This window comes from Hemiscyllium ocellatum, chromosome X (genome assembly GCF_020745735.1).
Source record: "Hemiscyllium ocellatum isolate sHemOce1 chromosome X, sHemOce1.pat.X.cur, whole genome shotgun sequence".
Taxonomy (NCBI): domain Eukaryota; kingdom Metazoa; phylum Chordata; class Chondrichthyes; order Orectolobiformes; family Hemiscylliidae; genus Hemiscyllium; species Hemiscyllium ocellatum.
In genome coordinates, this window is record NC_083453.1 from 14873609 (window position 1) to 14894210 (window position 20602).

Below are 20602 nucleotides of genomic sequence, written 5' to 3' on the forward strand. Positions count from 1 at the left end.
AGGGTGCTTGGGAGTTACAAGTTAGCCAGGAAAGATATAAAGAGAGAGCTAAGAAGAGCTAGGAGGGGAACATGAGAAGTCATTTGCAGGTAGGATCAAGGAAAACCCTAAAACTTTCTATAGCTACATCAGGAATGAAAGAATGACTAGAGTAAGATTAGGGCCAATCAAGGATACTAATGGGAAGTTGTGCATGGAGTCCGAGGAGATGGGGAAGCGCTAAATGAATATTTTTCGTCAGTATTCACACTGGAAAAAGACTATGTTGTCGAGGAGAATACTGAGATAAATGCAACTAGACTAGACAGGATTGCGGTTTGCAAGGAGGTGGTGGTAGCAGTTCTGGAAAGTTTGAAAATAGATGTCCCCTGGGCCAGATGGGATTTATCCTAGGATTCTCTGGGAAGCCAGGGAGGAGATTGCAGAGTCTTTGGCTTTGATCTTTATGTCGTCATTGTCTACAGGAGTAGTGCCAGAAGACTAGAGGATAGCAAATGTTGTTCTCTTGTTCAAGAAGGGGAGTAGAGACAACCCTGGTAATCATACACCAGTGAGACTTCCTTCGGTCATGGGTAAAGTGTTAGAAAGGGTATAAGAGAGAGAATTTGTAATCCTCTTGAGAGGGATAGTCAACATGGTTTTGTGAGGGGTAGGTTGTGCCTCTCCATCCTTATGGAGTTCTTTGAGATGGTGACCAAACAGATGGATGAGGGGAAAGTGGTTGATGTGGTGTACATGGATTTCAGTAAGGTGTTTGATAAGGTTTTCCAGAGTAGGCTATTGCACAAAATACAGAGGCATGGGATTGAGGGTGTTTTAGCGTTTGGATCAGAAGTTGGCTGGCTAGAAGGCGGCAGAGGGTAGTGGTTGATGGGAAATGTTCATCCTGTAGTTCAGCTACTAGTGGAGTACTGCAAGGATCTGTTTTGGGGCCACTGCTGTTTGTCAATTTTATCAATGACCTGGATGAGGGCGTAGAAGGATGGGTTAGTAAATTTGTGGATGACACTAAGGTCGGTGGAGTTGTGGATATTGCTGAAGGATGTTGCAGGTTACAGAGGGACATGGATAAGCTGCAGAGCTGGGCTGAGAGATGGCAAATGGAATTTAATGTGGAAAAGTGTGAGGTGATTCACTTTGGAAGGAGAAACCGAACAGAGAGTGCTGTGCTAATGGTAAGATTCTTGCTAGTGTAGATGAGCAGAGCGATCCCTGAAAGTGGCCACCCAGGTTGATAGGGTTGTTAAGAAGGTGAACAGTGTGTTAGCTTTTATTGGTAGAGGAATTGAGTTTCAGAGCCACGAGATCATACTGCAGCTGTACAAATCTCTGGAGTGGCTGCACTTGGAGTATTGTGTACAGTTCTGATCACCGTGTTATAGGAACGATGTGGAAGCTTTGGAGTGGGTTCAGAGGAGATTTACTATGGTGTTGCCTGGTATGGAAGGAAGGTCTTATGAGGAAAGGCTGAGGGACTTGAGGCTTTTTTGTTGGAGAGAAGAAGGTTGAGAGGTAACTTAACTGAGACATACAAGATAATCAGAGGGTTAGATAGGGTGTACAGTGAGAGCCTTTTTCCTCTGATGGTGATGGCTAACACAAGGGAGTGTAGCTTTAAATTGAGGGGTGGTAGATATAGGACAGATGTCAGAGGTAGTTCCTTTACTCAGAATAGTAGGGGTGTGGAACACACTGCCTGCAACATTAGTAGACTCGCCAACTAGAAGGGCATTTAAGTGGTCATTGGATAGACATATGGATGAAAATGGAATTATGTAGGGTAGATGGGCTTCAGATTGGTTCCACAAGTCGGCGCAACATCGAGGGCCAAAGGGCCTGTACTGTGGTGTAATGCTCTATGCTCTGTCCATAATGTGTAACCCCCAATTCTGAAATTACACCTTCTGGTCTTAGACTCTTCCACAAAGGGAAACAACCTTTTACTTCTTCTCCCCTGTCAAGTCCCCTAAGAATCTTGTATGTTTCAATAAGGCTGTCTCTCATTCTTCTATATTCCAACGATTGCAACCCAATCTACTCAACCTCTCCTCATAAGATAGTCCTTCCATAGCTTGTATTGCCCGAGTGAATATTCTCTTGACTGTCTCCAATGCCAGTGTATTTTCTTTAAATAAGAGACCCAAAACTGTTCACAGTATTCCAGCTGTGGTCTGACTAGTGCATGATAAAAAATTTTAGCAAAACCTCTCTACTCTTGTGCTCCATTTTCTGTGAAATAAAAGCCAACATTACTTTTGCCTTCCCTGTCACCAATGAACTTGGATGTTCATTGCACATGTTTAGGTCATTCCATATATCAAAGTGGCTCTTTGTCTTGTGTAAATTAGATCATATCAACAAGCTTTTCAAACAGAATCTAAAGAATGGAAGAATAGGCTTGCTCTGATGTAGCACTTGATCACATCCCAAAAAATTGACATACAATGGGTACCTTATCTGAAATTTGATTCAATGTGTATACTGACAATAGCCAGCTTCACCTCACCACTACCCCAGTGGACCCTGCACTGCTTACAAAGCAAGAGTATACAGCAGCATAACAGGACAGCTATTTGGCCAGAGTTGAACAGGAAGGAACAGAGTGTACAAACACTGAAAAAGAGCTGTAAAAGAGGCCAAAGTGGGGGGTAGGGGGAAACAAATGGTAAAAAGGCAAAATTAATGGCTCTTGGATGCACATATGTGTTGAAACAAAATAGATGAATGAGTTGTTAAATACTGGTTAACAGGTAAGATTATAAATCCATTATGGAGCCATAGTTAGAAGGATATCAAAATGGGAATTACATATTCAGGAGTATGTGACTTTTTAAAGGACAAGCAGGAAGGAAAAGATAGTGGAGTAGCACTGTTGATGTGCAATGAAATACATACAATAGCAAGAAATGATCTTGAATTGGAAGATGTTTAATCCTAGCGAGTTTTGATGTTTAATCCATATGTTGGAGATAATAAATAAAATGGGGAAGGCCGAGTAGTCTGTAGGCTCCCTAACGAAAGCTATATTGTGGAACGGAATAAATCAGAATGTATTAATGAGGGCATGTCACAACTGAGGTACATTTATTGTGGGTGACTTTAATCCTCATGTAGGTAGGGATGGAAGCCATGAGGAAGAATTCATTTGAGATAGTTTCCTCGAACAACATTGAGTTATACAACATGGAAACCGACCCTTCGGTCCAACTAGTCTACGTTGATTATGTTCCCAAACTAAACTTAGTCCTACTTACCTGCTTTAGCCCTACTTACCTGCTTTTGGCCCAAAGTCCTTCCAAACCTTTCCTATTCATGTGCTTATCTAAATGTCTTTTAAATGTTGTAACTGTATCTGCAATAGGTGATGTGTAATGAGGCAGATTTAATAAATGATGTCAGGATAAAATATCCTCTCAAAAACAGTGATATGGCAGGATTTAGCATTCAGTTTGACAGGGAGGAACCGCAGTCGGAAGTAACTTGCTAAACAAGGGCAATTTACAAAGGAATGATGGCAGAGTTGGCTGGAGTGGACTGGAAAAAGAGTTCGCAGCAAAGACAGTTGCAGAACAATGACAGACGTTTAAGAAAATAATTCATCGCCCACAGCTAAGACAAACTCCAGTGAGGAAGATGGATTCTAGAAAGGGGATAAGCCAATCTTTGTCAACCAGGGAAAATAAAGATAGTCTCAGATGAAAGAGAAAACATACAATGTGGCAGAAATTAGTAGTAAGTTAGAGGATTGGGAAAGTTTTAAAAACCAACAAAAGTTGACCAAAAAAATTGAGAAAAATAAACATGCAAGTAATGTTAAGATGAACAGCAAGAGCTTCTTCAAATACAAGAACGGAAGAGAGAAATCAAAGTTAACATGGGCCCCTGAGAGAATGAAGTTGGGGAAATTAAGAATGAGGAAATGGCAGAGGAATTGAATACAATCTTTGTATCAGTCTTCATGGAAGATCATCTTAGAAAACACTAATAGCATTCCAAACTTACTAAATATTCAAGAGGCAAAAGGAGGAGAGGAAATGTGTTAGGGACACTAATGGGGCTAAAGGCCAGTAATTCCGTGGACCTCATGGGATGCACCCTAGTGTTAAAAGAAGCAGCTACAAATGTAGTGGATGCATTATTCGTAATCTTACAGGAATCCTTAGATTCTGGAACAGTTCCAGGCAATTGGACATCCTTATTTAAAAAGAGAAGGGTATTAAAAAAAAAGGTTGGCCAATTAGTGTAATGTCTGTTATTGGGAAAATGTTAGAGTCTATTCTTAAGGTTGTAATAGCAGAACATTTAGAAATACACAATATGATCAAGCAGAGTCCACATGGCTTCATGAGGGGAAATTATGCCGGACAGATTTATTACTGTACTGTAATCAGGATAAATAAAGAGGAAGCAGTGGGTATATTTGGATTTTCAGAAGTCATTTGATAAGGTACTACACATTGGGCTACTTTATAAGAATCTATAATGTTGGAGGTAGTATAGGACAGACAATTGGGATAATGGAGGCATTTTCAGTTTGGCAGCCTGTAACTAGTAGAGTGCCACTAGGATCATGAGTTGGATCACAAATAACTTGGATGAAGGAAGTGAATGTACTCTAGCCAAGTTTGCAGATGAAAGAAAAATACGTGGGAAGGCAGGTTGTGAGGGTAACATAGACTGCAGAGGGATGGAGACAGGTTAAGCAAATGGCCAAAACTTAGCTGATGAAATATAATGTGGGAAACAAAATGTGCTGTGCACTTTGGCAAGAAGAATATAAAAGCTGGATATTATTCAAATGGAGAAAAACTGCAGAAAGTTATCGAACAGATGGACTAGGGAGTCCTTGTCCATGAATGACAAAACACTAGCATCCAACTTCAGTGGATAATAGGGAGAGCAAATGGAATGTTAGCTTTATTTCAAAGGGATTGGAGTGTAAAAATAGGGAGGTTTTGCTAAAACTGTACAAGGCACTAATCAGGCAACAGCTGCATTACTGTGAACAGTTCTGGGCACTTTATCTAAAGAAAGACATTTTGCCATTAGAGGCAATCCAGAGTACGGTTACTAGGTTGACACATATAGAAGAATGAAAGATGACCTTATTGAAACATACAAGAGTCTTGGAGGACTTGACAGAGTAGATGTGGAAAAGTTGTTTCCTCTTGTGGGAGAGTCTAGGACCAAGGGCCAATCTCAAAATGATGGATTGTACTTTTAAAACAGAGATGAAGAGATATTTCTTCTCTCAGGGAATTGAAGCTGTGGAATTATTTACTGCAGGGGGCTGTTCAAGCTGGGTCACTCGGTATATTCAAGGCAAAATTTAATCAGTAAGAGCATCAACCGTTTTAGGGAAGAAAGTGGAGTTAGGGAATTATCAGATCTCGTTGAATGGCAGAGCAGTCTTGGGTTGAATGGCCATCTGGTTTTATGGTCTTTATCGTCAATTAAATACTTTCGAAGTGCAGTCACTCTTGCACTGAAGATGCTTTAATTTTAACATTTCTTTGTTTTAAAATGTTTCCACTGTCTTGCCCTTGCTTTTTAATCTCCTCCAGCCTTACAACCCTCTGACATCTCTGCAATCTTTATTTCAGTCTCCTGAGCTTCTCTGGTTTTAATTGCACCACCATTGGCAGGCTTCACATTCAGTTGCCGAAACCGTGATTCCCTTTTACTACTTTGTCTTAAAGAGGGAAAATGTTTACAATCATGATTTCGGTTATTAAACATAATATCTTGTGTTTCTTGGTGTCAAATTTTGTTTAAAAAAACCTCCAAATCCCCTGTTCTGACCAAACCCTTGCATTCATGCTCTCATATCATATGTGATTTTGTTTCTGTCCCTGTGGAGATCTTGGGAATTCTTCCACCCACAACCCCACAAAAGAAATAATGAGGAGATATATTATTGGGCATGTGTAGTGGCCAATTTAGATGTACAGTACATTCCTGACAATACTCAACAGTACAGATTGCATCTAAGTTTGCACTGTACTCGGCACTATTGGCCTGAGATGTTATACAGTAAGGGTCCCGAACTCTTGTAAAATAGGATTGTGTATTCTGTACCCTCTTCCTGTTGAACCGACTCAGTTTTTCATTATGATAAACAGACTATATAAAAGTTGTTGCACCGAGTTTTGAGAAGTTGTTGTGTAAATACAACGACATGTGGTACAATTCAACTGGAAAGTTATCAACTTGAAACGATAAAGTGAAAGCAAAACATTGGATGCTGGAAATCTGAAACGAACCAACAATGTTGAATATACTTAGCAGGTATGGCAGCTTCTGTAGAGAGAGGAAACGGTTAACGTTTCGAACCTGAAATGACTCTTCATCAGAAATAAAAACATTTAACTGTTTTCTCTCTCCACGGATGTTGCCACGCCGGCCACATTTCTCCAGCACACTGTTTCGGATTTCCAGCCTCCGCAGTGTATTTTGCTGTTTTTTTTACAGCTGGGGATGGAACGGCCCGGTGAATTCTGATTGACAGACTCGCCCACCAATCAGCTCCGGCTGGTTCTGATCGCGCGGTGTTCGCTGGGACACGTCACATTACTGTTGCAGCAGTGCGTGAGCATCCGCTTAACAAATAAGTTCCCTTATAGTTCGTGGTGTAATAGCATTTAGAAGAGATTCTTCGACGAATATCTTGAAGATTTGCCTTCATGAGGCTGAGAGAGTGGTCAGGATGGTTTGAGATTTGCAGCGTGAAGACGTTTTGACGAGTTGCTGGAGGCTTGAGGCGGAGATATAAAAGGAGCGCGCGCCGGTTGCCCTTTCTCTTTGTGACTCGTGCTGAAGATGGTGAGTGTGGGTTTGAGGTGTCAGAGAGAACTGAGGAGAGTTGTATACCGACCACCGCCCCAGTGTCCTGAATAACGAAGAAGAGTGCAGTTTTACTTTTCAATTCCCGTCTCATTTCCTTTGCGGGAGGGCTTTCTCAATTTGGGACGTTGGAGCGTCAGCTAACCTGAGGCCTACCGATTGCAGGCCAAACACGAGTTCTCCCGAGACGTGAGCTGAACTAACCCTGCCCGACCTCGCAACAGCTTTGCTTTCTAAAGCTGTTTCTGCACCATCGTTAACTGGGTGGTTAACCCTTAGTACAGATTCTGAGGCGGGAATTTTGGCGTCCGTTCGAGATAAAACGTGGTGCCCGTCCGGGACTGCGACAAATTGCTTTCGGTATCAAAGGACTTTATTTGGGGTTCTTCATGTCCTCTTCCAGGAAATTCTCGATATAGGAGGAACAAAATGCCCTATTTTACGTCAGTGACTGGAAGCTGACTGTTTTTCTTTCTAAGATTTTATTTAAAAGATTAAACGATTGAAACACTACAACTTTCTCGTTTAAAGCTGCATTGAGCCGTATATATACACTGGAGTTCGCTGATCCATATCACTGTCCAATCATTTTTACTGCTAATTGGATGTTGGAATCGAGAGTACATTGGCTACATTCAGTGCCTCCTGTTTGTAGTTGTAGAATACAATAAAATGAAGTGCAGCGCGTTTCAACAGTTTGTCTTACTTTATGTTGCGTATTACTTTTAATTTTAAGATTTAGAGGCAATTCTTTCTTTCAGACTAAAAAGCGAAGGAATAACGGGCGTGCAAAGAAGGGCCGGGGCCACGTCCAGCCCATCAGATGCACGAACTGTGCCCGTTGCGTCCCAAAAGACAAAGCCATAAAGAAGTTCGTCATCCGTAACATTGTGGAGGCTGCTGCAGTTCGAGACATTTCGGAGGCCAGTGTCTTTGATGGTCAGTAGTGAATCTGAGGAATTTCTTATATCTTTGACACTGGTTTTGTTCATAATTGTTGTATGCTGTTGTTGCTTGGTTTGACTCTCCTCTTTATTTCCAGCATATGTGCTGCCCAAGCTGTATGTAAAATTGCACTACTGTGTCAGCTGTGCTATCCACAGCAAAGTGGTGAGAAATCGCTCGCGAGAGGCCAGGAAGGACCGCACTCCACCTCCACGTTTCAGGCCAGGTGTAAGTATTCAAACTCCTGCTAACTGTTGAACTGGTGGCACTCTGGATCTAGGCATGGCTATCTAGTGAAGTCACTTTACACCCATGACTTGTTCTTAGCCAAATGGTGATTCTGTTTCACTGGGGCTGTGATTCTGTCTCCAGGGTGGATTTGGAGGCTCTTGAAAGGTTATTGTGACTGATAATATAAATTAGGAGCAAGAGTAGACCGTTTGGCCCCTTGAGTCTGCAATGTAATCATCATTAGGCTCCTAATTCCAGATTGTTTAAATTCACCGCCATCTTTGCCCTGGCAGGATTCAAACCTGGATCTCCAGAATATTACTAGTGCTCTGGGGATAGTACTGGGATGTCGCTACTTGAATTTGAAATCCAGTTGTTTACTAGTTCAGTCCTGAAAGGTGTCTCCTCATTTGTATTTAGTATCACTGAAAATCACGATCATAGACATTTCCCAATGACTCATATTGGTCCTAAGGTGCCTTTGGTTCCCAGTTTTCTTTCTGCCTCCTTTCTTAAATAGTAGTGTTCCACTTTGACAGTGAAACCCTGCAGCATTCATTACCATTGGGGGTTGTAGAAGCACATGGTAGTTTTGGAATGTGAGGGTTTTGGCAGTAGGCAGGGATTGTGGGTACAGGTGTCAAAACGCTACTTGGTTAAGCGTTTGCCCCTAGTTAAGTGAGGGGAACTTGGTTGTACCGATTGCAGTTTTCTGTTTTCCTCTGGGCAGTGCTAGGCACTTAAAGAAATGTTCTGGAGTTTGGCTTTGGAATTATTCAAAACTCTCCTTCATCTTCCTTGTTTTTCAAGAAAAAGATCCATTGGGCTGGGAGAGAACGTGACTTGAACAGAAAGGCAACCTGCTTCCAATTCCCACTTAGTATTAATTTTGCTAAGGCCAGGTTGGGGGATATAGCACATTGGGCAAATGTATTAGTGAAACATGTTAGTAAAATCAATGCGTTAATTTAGTCCTGGTCCACTCCATTTGTCCTTAACGATCAAAACCTGGGACCTTGTCTCTGTCAAGAATAAATTATTGATGTGTTGCTTTGTTTTTGTTTATTCAGTAAGATTGTTTCTTGCCTTGACTTTTATTTGAAATTTGAGCTTAAATGTGCCAGGCTTAGTCTTTGTGAAAATAATTCTCTGAAACACTTGGACATTGTGATAGGTGATAATTTGAGGTGATAAAACAAAAAAAAACTTTTCATGGGTTATGACCTATAATATTTTTCTTTTCAGGCCAACATCCCACGTGGTCCTCCTCAAAAGCCGATGTGAGCATTGCTGGATCCTATAAATTGATTTGAAAGAATAAAGATGCTGAATAACTGAAAGTTTTGTGTGAATATTTACTAATTTTGCACGTTGTGTTTTTCTTTACCTTGAAGATATGATGGTTGGGTTTTCTCTTGTACGATAAGTTGAGCAGCAAGTTTCCACCACCCAGTTGTTTCCAGTAGTGAGTAGCTACCTGGTGTTCTGACATCTAATTTAATTGCTGCTAAAATTCTGCAATGGTATGAGGAGAGAATGAAATTGAGCTCCATTGCAGTGATTTCTGTCAAGAGAATCAGATCGTCGTAGTGCTACACCCCCTTTGGCTGCTTTTAAAAAAGGAAGCAGAAAGAAGACAATTCTAAACCAATTAGTCTGACATCGGGACAACATGTTGGTGTATTATTAAAAAAAATAATAGTAGAGTACTTGGAAAACAGAAGGGTCAGACAGTTGACACATAAAGGCAAATTATAGTCAACAAATCTACTAGAATTTTTAAAGGCTGTAACTATAGAGTGGATAAAGGAGAGCTATTGGAAATGGTTTACTTGAATTTTAAACCTTTCGATTAGGTCCCACATTAGCATGTAAAATTAAAGTGCGTGGGATTTGGAATACTGTATTGACATAGAACTAGATGGCAGACCAAGTGACTAGAGGGGTACTGTAGGGGTCAGTGGTTGGATCCCAGCTATTGACTGCATTAATGATTTAGATGAGAGACTAAATGTACCCACCCAGTCTGCAGGTGAGATAACGTTGGATCTGCTGGATAAGATGCTCCAGTGTGGTTTGGACAAGTTGACTGGGCAAATGCATGCCAAATAAAGTAATGTGGATAAATGAAGTTTTGCACTTTGGTAGTCAAAACAGAAGGCACATTTATTATTGAATGGTGATCGATTGGGAAAAGGGAGGATGCTATAAGATCTGGGCGTCCTTGAACACTAGTTGCTGAAAGTAACCATGCAGTTGTAGCGGGCGGTGAAGAAGGCAAGTTATATGTTCGCCTTCATAGAGGATTTGCGTACAGGAGCAGGGATTCCTTGGTGAGACCACACCTGTAGTATTGTGTGCAGTTTTCATCTCCTGATGATGATGTGGCTATGGAGTGAGTGTAATAAAGGTTGACCAGACTGATTTTTGGCATGGAAGATCTGATGTGTGGAGAGAGAAACTATAATGGTTAGGAGTATATTCATTGGAGTTTGGAAGAAAGGGTGAATGGTCTTAACGGTAAATGGAGGAAAGATAATCCTGATGACCAAGGAGTCCAAAATGGGCGGGGGGGGCACAGTTTAAGGATATGCGATTTACCTGCAGTTCTTGGGGTAAAGGGATCAAATGGTATGGTGAGAACGTGGGAGCGGAGTTGGATGATTAGTCATGATTATACTGAATTGCAGAGCAGGTTGAAAGAGTTAAATGGCCTGCTGTGGCATTGATTTTCCGTTTCCATCACAAATGAAACTTTGCATCCAGTACACCATCTTTTCCATCATAAATACTGTTCTGTAGAATTGTGCTCTTAGCTGAATTTAATATTCCTCAATGGTCTAGTTTCTTTCTCTTCCTTGTGATGTTGGTCTTGGTGATAGGTTGTGGAAGTTCTGATTTAATACAGAATGGAGTTTTGGACCTGGAACTGGCTGTCAGTGTGTGGCCAACAATCCCATAATGTGTTATTTTGGGATACGATAGAAATGATGGGCCGTTTTTTTTTTGGCAATGTACTAAGCTCTCTAGGCACTTCATAGAAGTAATAGCGGGGCAGGAAACAGACATTAGGTTGGATGCTTGATTGGGAGGGGGGAGAGGTTAGGAGTTGAAAAGGTAGGTATTACACCAGTGACTGCATGGGGAGAGGGACAGAGGTGATGGGGGAGTTGACTAAGGTATTGCAGAGCCCTGTGGAATGCTGTCAGTGGAAAAGAGGGATGGGTATTTGGTATCTTAAAGATGTTTGTAACCATGTAGCAATTGTTTATGTTGCACAGGATGGAGGTAAACATGACGTATAAAGTTGTATGATATAAGTTCACCGTGGGACCTAAATGATGTTGGAATGACTGGAGGCTAGAAAAAAAGTGATGTAGTTCTGTTAATTAAGGATGGCTGTTCAGGACCAAGAGAATATTTTTGTTGGAGCAATCAAATTGTTGAATTAGTTTGGATAGAGCTAGGAACTTGTAAAGGTAAAAGGCAAATTATTGCAGTGTTTTATAGCTCCTCTAGTATTGATTTATTGTTGTATGTACTGAGATATAGTGAGAAGTATAATTTTGCATGCTCTACAAGCAGATTGTTTTGCTACCTGATGCATTTTATATGGTACAGAGTGAAAGATGCAGTGGTACAGTGGCAGAAAGAGTTACACTAAGTCAAACCATATTTTTAAAAAGATACTTCAATCACTGACTTAATCTACAATAACAGTGGGAGATTGGCAGTTTAGAAAAAGTGTGTGTTGCTGGGACAATTTCTTAAAGCGTTCCCGAGCCAGCCAGGGAAAAGGACATCCTGAGCCCTAGGGATGTGCGGCAAGCCAAAATTCATCAGTAACCCATAGTAAAGGAGCTTCTCGTTGATGGTGATCACAACATGATATAATTTCATTTTCAGTTTAAAAGGGAGAAGTGTGGATCCATGACACTCTTTTTAGGTTTAAAATCAAAAGATAGGAAGACACGGCTGGCTAAGGGGAACTGGAAATCCACGTTAAAAAGGTAAGTGAGGTTCAGTGGCAGACTTGAAATATTTCCCAATTGTCATGACCCATGGGTGGTGCTCTGGAAGCCAGCACCATTGTTACTGGATCTGGATGTAGGTTTGCTCGCAGAGCTCGAAGGTTCGTTTTTATGAAACTACAAATCTTCTCAAAACTCGCTAATTGTTTTTGGAGTTGTGACAAACAGACCCTTCGGTCCAATTCGTCCATGCTGACCAGATATCCTAACCCAATTTAGTGCAGTACAGGCTCTTTGGCTATCGATGGTTTCACAGGTCGTTGCAACATCTGAAGCCCATCTAACCTACACTATTCCATTGTCATCCATATGTTTGTCCAATGACCATTGAAATGCCTTTAAAGTTGGCGAGTTTGCTATTGTTGCAAGCAGGGCGTACCACGCCCTTCCTATTCTGTGTAAAGAACCTACCTCTGACATCTTCTATATCACCCATGAATTTAAAGTTAAGTCACCTCGTGCTAGTCATCATCTCGTATGTCTCTATTCAGTCGGCTCTCAACCTTCTCTTTAACAAAAGCAGCCTCAAATCCCTCAGCCTTTCCTCCATATCATTTAGTCCCATTTGCCAGAACTTGGCTCATCACCCTCTAAACCTTTCTTATTCAGATGCCTTTCAAATGTAATTTTACCAGCCTCCACCACTTCCTCTGGCAACTCATTCCATACCCGTACCACCCTCTGTGTGGAAAAAGTTGCCCCTTTAGTCCGTTTTATATCTTTCCTCTCACCATAAACCTATGCCCTCTAGTTCTGGACTCCCCATCCCAGGGAAAAGAGCTTGACTATTTACCCTATCCCTGCTCCTCATGATTTTATAAACCTCCTATAAGGTCACCCCTCAGTAGAAACAAAGAAAACAGAAATTGCTGGAGAAGCTCGGCAGGTCTGGCAGCATCTGGAGAAAAATCAGTTAACATTTCGGGTACGAGTTCTGAGGGGTACATCTCTACGACTATAAATGTTAACATTACCACCAAAATCCTTTTTTTTTCTCATTCACTGCTACCCAGGGAAAAAGCAAGCACACAAAGTTCCTTCAATCATAATTAAAACAACTTTATTAAAACAAGAATAGTAAACAGGATTTCTAATTTATGTATCTAAAACTATCCCTATTAAAATTCTCGCACAAAAACGCATAGAGGAAACATCTAATAAATATAAGTCAGAAAGAAAGAGTAGTTAGAGGAACACCATCGTTCCAAAATCTCAAAAGTTCGATGGATTGGTCAGTGGGACTAGATTTGGTTAGGCTATCTGGTCGGTGTGCATGAGTTGGACCGAAGGGTCTGTTTCTGTGCTGGTTATGTCTATGACTAAACCAATCCTTTTCCTCAGATGATTTCATGTTATTCATGCAGCAGTTATCAGTCTTTAGTTCACTGGCTACTTATTTGGTCCAAGGATTTTTCTGGTTGTCTTGCAACAGATCAATTTTAGTCACTGTTGTAATGCAAGAAATATGACAAAGGCTTGTGCTTTATAGTGAATGTATTAAATACCAGCTGTTTTAAAGTGATACTTCAAAAATCAAATTGCAGGAAATGCAACAGCCATATTTTGCACAGTAATAAAATTATCAGATGATCATAGGTGTTGCTTCATGGATTGGTGATAATACTGGGAAGAATTCCACTACTGTTTAAAATATGTCCTGAGATCTTTTAAGAATGTAGCTGGATGCCATTTAATGGCCTCCTTTGAAAGACCGCACCATGGGTCATGCTCCAGCGTCAGCCCTGCACAGAAGTGTCAGCATTATCTGCTGAAGTCCTATTTGAACCCACAACTTTGTGCAAGAATGTGATCGCTGCGACACAACTGACTCAAATCCTAGCTGAAATTACTTGTATTTGTACTGAGAGAATAACATATTCCAGGTAGGCAATGAACCTATCTCCAGAGTACTTAGCACATTCTTAATGACCTTGTTGAATTAATTTCTTCTAGCGAAAATTTAGTTTATTTCACCTCTGTTTCACTTGGCACCCATTTTTGCTGAAATATTTTAGGATGTTAGGTTAAAGGTGCCATTTTTAATCGAAGTTTTTGATGTGTTACCAAATTGTCAGACAACAGTTTTTTTTCTTTGTAGGCTTAAACTTTCAGTGCATGTGGTGCAGGTACAGACATGGTGTCTTTCGGAGGTGAGTTCTGTGAGAGCCAGCCAAAATGAAGAAATAGTGATGTAGTTACAAATCAGGATGGTGTGTTGCTTGGGTGGGAATTTTCAGTCGGTGTTACCATGTATCTGAGGTCCTTCTAGGTGATTGAGGTCAAAGCTTTGGAAGATACTGTCTAGGGAGCCTTAGTTAATTTCTGCAGTGCATCTTGTAGATGTTAGTCACTGCTGCTATTGAGCTTCAGTGGCGGAGCGAGTAAATGCTGAAGGTGGATGAAGTAGGCTGCTTTGTCAATTGTGTCAAGCTTAAGTGTTGTCTAAGCTGCACTGGCCTAGGGATCACATTCCTGACTTGTGATTTGTAGATGATAGACAGGCTTTGGGTGGTTGAGAGGTAAGTCACAGCTGCAGTATTTCCACCTCTGACCTGCTCTTGTAGCCAACAGTGTTTATATGGCTGGTCCAGTCCAGTTTCTGGTCAATGGGAACCCCCAGGATGCTGATGGTGAGGGATTCAGAAATGGTAACACTATCGAATATTAAGTGGATATGGTCAATGATGTGTGGTGCAAGTGTTATTTACCATTTATTGGCTCAGTAATGTTGCCCTTGTTCTGTAGCATATGGACACTAACTGCTTCAGCACCTGAGGAGTCTCAAAATGATGCTGACATCGTGCAGTCATCAGCAGCTATCACGACTTTTGATCTTGTGATGGAAGGAGGGTGAACCACCTAACTATGATTGGGCCAATGACACATCAATGATAGGGAAGCTTGTGAAGGAGAAGATTAATCTCCACTTGGAAAGGCACAGTCTGACCAGAAGTAGTCAGCATTTCAGAGGGAGACCACGTCCAGCAAGTCTTATCAATTTTTTTCCCCCCAAGGTGACCAGGTGTGTAGATGAAGGTAGTGCAGTTGATGTACTTTGTATGGATTTCAGCAAAAGCGTTGACAAGGTCCCACATAGGGGATTGATAAAAGAATGTGAAAGCACATGGGATCCAAGGTATTTTGATGTATTGGATCCAGAATTAGTTTCGTGACAGTAGATTGGGGTGGTGATAGGCTGTTTGTGTGACTGGGAATCTGTGTATGTGTGTGTGTATATGCCACAAAGATTGGCCAGGTGGTTGGCAGTGATGATGAATGTGTTGGGTTACAAGAGGATATACGTGACTTGGTCAGTGGTAGATGGAATTTAACCCTGAAAAGTGTGAGGTGATGAAATTTGGAAGTAGGAACAAGACAAGGGAGTACTCAATGGCAAGATACAAGAAAGTTCAATGGAACAGAGGGATCTTGGGGTGCTTGTCCACAGATCTTTTGAAAGCAGCAGAACAGGTTAATAGGGTACAGTTAAGATCACTTATGGGGTGCTTGCTTTTATGAGTTGTGGCATAGATTATAAGAGTAGGGAGGTTACGTTGGAGCTGTACAGACTTTGGCTACGCCACAGCTCAAATACTGTGTTTTTCTTGATATATTAATGATCTAGATCTTACGGTGCATGGTACAATTTTTCATGTTTGTCGGTGATACAAAATTTGGAAGCATTGAAAACTGTGACAATGTAAAATTACAAAAGGACATTAAGTTGGTGGTGTGGGTAGAAAGGTGGCGGATGAAGTTCAATGTGATGAAGTATGAGTTGACACTATGATTCCAACTGATTGTACTACTAGATGTGTCAGATCATCATGAAATCTGGCTTGATAGTCTTGTTGATATAGTTAATATGGTGATTAGTCACTGCCTATTTCTTTAACAGCAGATGTCTATTACACAAAATATATTTTTTAAAAAACAAGTGCTATCTAAACGTATATGAAGCCTGATCTCACTGCTGAGCCGAACCAAATTTCAATCTGTTCCCTGACACTATCTGTTACAGAGACTAGAGTCCAGTGAAATGACGCCCCAAGCTGAATTCTTCAGTGTTCTACTTAAACTGATTTTGTTCCGAGTTATTTCCCGTGGACTGTCAAGACAATTCAATGAGTCCTTTCCAAATCTGCTGTTATGAACTTTCTCACCATCTGCTGGCCTAACCTCTTGCAATTCTAATCATCTGTAGGTTTCTAACCAAGCTCTCCTGGTTTGGAAATTTCACAAACTCAACATTTCTGCTGAGGTAATTTATTCCCTGAACTCTTCTCTTCAGAGAGAAACTAAACTAACTTCTAAACCCAACACTGATATTTTCTGAACTGAACTGAACTGAAATATTGGCTTCTGAACTGATTTTTAAAAACAATGCTTATCCTAGATTCTTTTATACTGAAACCAAAACTAAAATGGCCTTACGTGTTTACTTGTTGTAAACACCACAATATAAACCTCTTTCCATTAACACCACAGGATTTGCGACCACTTGCTGTTCTAGAAGAACATTCTGATCTTTTTTGTTAAAAAAGCCCTTCACAAAAATAACTAACACTCTATGCCAATATATTGAAATCTAAATATCAAAAATGATATTCCTTTCAAAACAACATTTTAGTAGAAAAAACATGGAGAAAGTACCTTGTTTTTAAATTTTATACTATTCCAGAGGGTGTACAGGACTGGAGAGACCTGTGAGTGTGTGCATAAGTCATTAAAGGTGGCAGGGCACGTAGAGGAGCAGTTAATAAAATATACCTTATCTTGGGATTCATTAATAGCGGAGTACAGGAGCAGTAAGGTTCTGTTGAGCTTGTGTAAAATAACAAACCTCAGCTAGAGTGTTGTACATAGTTCTGTATGCCACATTTCAGGAAGGATGAAAATGCAGAAGAAGTTTGAGAAAGTTTTGCGTCCCTGGATCCAAAGAAAATACATTGGAGAAGTTTTCCCTGGAGCATTGGAGGCTGAGGGGTTACCTTTATAGAGATTATATAAAATTATGAAGGGTAAATAGACAGTCTTTTTCCCTGTGGTGGGGAAGTCCAGATCTAGAGGGCATGGATTTAGGGTGAGGGGGAAAGATTTATAAGGGACTTAAGGGCAACGTTTTCACACACGGTGGTGTGTGTATGGAATGAGCTGCTAGAGGAAGTGCTGGAGGCTGGTACAATTACAATATTTAAGACTTCTGGATGGGTATATGAATAGGAAGGGTTCGAGGGATGTGGGTCAAGTGCTGGCAAATGGGACTAGATTAATTTAGGATATCTGGTTGGCATGGACGAGTTGGACTGAAGGGTCTGTTTCTGTGCTGTACATCTGACTATTTGGATAGAAACAGTATTTAGGATTACAGGCAAAAACTAGGAAAATAGCATAAAGTCATAATGTTTGTTCAAAGTGCAGTGAAGACACAATGGACTGAACAGCCTCTAATAAAAAGTCTACAATTTAGAATTAAAAGGAGGGACACTGAACTTCATGTATTAGGTAAGATCCTGCCAGAAATGTACTAAAAAGAAAGAGAAACGAACAGATTTGAATTGGAAGAAAACGAAAAGAGCAATGCAAAGGGAGAAGAAAGGAGAAGAGAATTGGAAATAAAGTTTGAATTTGATTGTGAGGAGAGGGAATAACAGAAAGAAAAATGGGGAAATTGAGTGTGTGAAGCTTGAACTCCAATTAATCAAATCAGACAACAGCTAAGAGTAAAGGGAAAAAGAGAACAACTCAGGATGATTCAGATTCCAGTGAATGAATGATTTAACTAGAAATCTATGGTTAGTGCTTAAATACATGGAGGTAGAGTTGGAAGATATTTCACCTCATTTAAAAAGATACTTGGACAGACAAAGCAGTCAAAAGATGCTTGGTCCTCGGTGCTGGAGTGTTTCTGATGGTATAGCTATGGCTCTGGCCCGAAACGTCGAATTTCCTGTTCCTTGGATGCTGCCTGACCTGCTGTGCTTTGACCAGCAACACATTTTCAGCTATAGCTATGAATATACTGTATAAACCAATTTGTCAGAAGAACAATCTGCAGACTATGAAACGGGTAAAAAAAAATGCTATTCAATGTTTTTGAACTTGTCCCTGAAGCTTATTAGTTTTTAAAATGTAAGACTACAAGAACAAAATCTAATCACTCATTCTTAGAATGTACAAGAGAAAAAGAAATTGAGATCAGTAGTTTCAGTCTCTGATGTTAGAGAACATTTTTGAATGCAAGGGAAATTATGATTGTGAAGGAATTCAGAAATAGTACCCAAGTAAACCACAAGGCTTATTTAGATGAGCATCACGTATTAAAGGTCAGAGAATCAGCAGTTCTGGCAGATACTGATGATATCCCATAGACTGTTATGTACATGTAGATGGTCATCTGGGAATCTGCAAAGAAATTGGAGGAATAGAAACTTTGCAGATGGAGAGTTCCGTTTAATACCTGCAACAAAGGAGCACCATAATAATAAAGGAGAAAGCCTAGAATCTAAAAACAATATAAATAAAATAATACACTTCCATTGTAATAAGGCTGGAGATACTAAAGCTAATTGTTGGCAGTTAAATGGGAGACTAATTGCAGTACTAAGAATGCTTAAGAAATTCTCAGAAAATGTGTATTAGGAAAGAAAATGAGTGTTAAAATGATGTCTACTAAAAATGAAGCAATGAATATGGATAATCAGGAATATGTTTCCTTACCTTTTGGTCAAAATTCAGACCATGAGAGTTCTGGATATTTTATTTCAAAAGGAGTGGTAGTTCCTTATTCTTTAAATTGAAGAGAGAAACTAATGGACACTAGTTAATCACTTGTTGGCTAATTATACAAATTTTCTTCTGGAGAGCTAGTGAAGGAAAAAATAGTATCTGGAGGTATACACCATGTCCATCAGGCAGTAGTCCCATCTGAGTATCATAACAAAAACATTGGCTCATTTGGTATTAATAAAACATGGGTTAATATATCAAAACATTTTTATTGGCCAAGATTACATAAAGATGTAATTTTTTGCCAACCATGCAATACATCAGGTAATGGGGAAAACCCATCTACACCTCTAATTCTGATATCAGCATTCAACGATCATGTTAATGGGGTCTTAATAGATTATATAGGACCCTTACCTAAAACTAGGAGCAGGCATCCATATATTTTAACAATTATGAATGTGATTTCCTGAAGCAGTGCTTTTGGGGAAAGTTATGGTAAAAATGGTCGTGAAAATGTTTTTCAGTTTTTTTTTAAATGAAATGACACAAAATACAATCAGATCAGGGTTCACATTTTATGTGACAAATATTCAAAGAGATAATGGTTTAGGAGTAAAACGATTTATGTCTTCAGTTTGATACCTGGAGTATTGGAAAGATGGCATTAAACTTTGAAGAGCAGGATCACAACTTATCAGAAATGTCCTATTGACGAAAATAAAGGAATTCCTTTGTTTTCTGTAAGGTATGTCCTAAACGAGTTCATGGGATTCAGTCCTTTTAAACTGACATGAACATGAGGTGAGAGCTGCTTTAATTGATTGAAGAAAAAATGTATAAACAAAGCTCGGAGACTACACTTCCAGCCTATGTTTAAAGTTTCAGAGAGAAACTAACCAAGCCTTGGGAGTTGCCAAAAAAACATTTGTAGTGAGTACTCCAGGCAATAAAGAGAATCAGGTAGTATCAATAAAATGTTAGAGAGATAATACGACGGGACTATAGTCAGGACAGACCTGTAGAACTGCTTCCTCTGTTTTGCACGCAAGAGCAGAGTGTGTTGTAACTTAATCAGGTTTGGGGCAAAAATAGAAATTGCTGGAAAAGCTCGGCAGCGTCTGTGGAGAGAAGTCAGAGTTAACGTTTCGGGTCCAGTGACCCTTCCTCAGAACTTCATTTTGAATCATCTGATCTGAAGATTGATTTTCAGTGCTCGATATTCTGGTATTATTCCACATCTGGTCACTAGATGGAGCATCAGCAAAAGCGAACGGTCCCAATGGGGTCCACTGCATCGGGGATATCAGGGGCACCAACCCATATTCTAACATCAAATCCTGCAAATGCTGAAAATCTGAAACAAAAACAAAGTAATGGAGAAATTCAACAGGGCTGGCAGTATCTGTGGAGAGAAAAACAGTTAATGTTTTGAGTCTGGTTCTGAAGAAGTCATATCAGACTTGAGACATTGACTCTGTTTCTGCCTACACTATGATCTTTTACTATAAATGCTGAGTCCTATCCTGCCCCATTAGCTACCTGACGGAGCACCGCTCCGAAAGCTTGAACTTCCAAATAAACTATAACCTGCCGTGTGAATTTTAACTTTGTCTACAGATGTTGCCAGACCTGCAGAGTTTCTTCAGCATTTCCTGTGTCTCCCATTCTACTAGTCCTATGGGAATATTCTTTCTCTTGTGTAATAATTGTGTAATAATTAATTGTGTAATAATTAAGCATAGCTTTTTTTTTCTTTGAGCACTTTTTCAATATCAGCCGCAATCATTCGTTTGTGGTTTAATAGCTCATCGCATTTTCAT

At 40.2% G+C, this 20602-nt stretch overlaps 1 protein-coding gene across 1 annotated transcript; it reads left to right on the forward strand.

Moving 5' to 3' along the window:
* Nucleotides 1-6721: 6721 nt before the first annotated feature.
* rps26 (ribosomal protein S26) lies at nucleotides 6722-9359 on the forward strand. The gene is made up of 4 exons (XM_060820923.1): nucleotides 6722-6822; nucleotides 7605-7782; nucleotides 7886-8016; nucleotides 9265-9359. The coding sequence occupies exons 1-4, from the start codon at nucleotides 6820-6822 to the stop codon at nucleotides 9301-9303; spliced, it is 351 nt and encodes a 116-aa protein (XP_060676906.1). The 5' UTR covers nucleotides 6722-6819; the 3' UTR covers nucleotides 9304-9359.
* Nucleotides 9360-20602: the final 11243 nt, after the last annotated feature.

Coding starts and splice junctions, on each gene's coding strand:
- rps26 (XM_060820923.1), top strand. Junction 7,783..7,885: donor GGAGGCCAGTGTCTTTGATG/GTCAGTAGTGAA, acceptor CTTTATTTCCAG/CATATGTGCTGCCCAAGCTG. Junction 8,017..9,264: donor CTCCACGTTTCAGGCCAGGT/GTAAGTATTCAA, acceptor TTTTCTTTTCAG/GCCAACATCCCACGTGGTCC.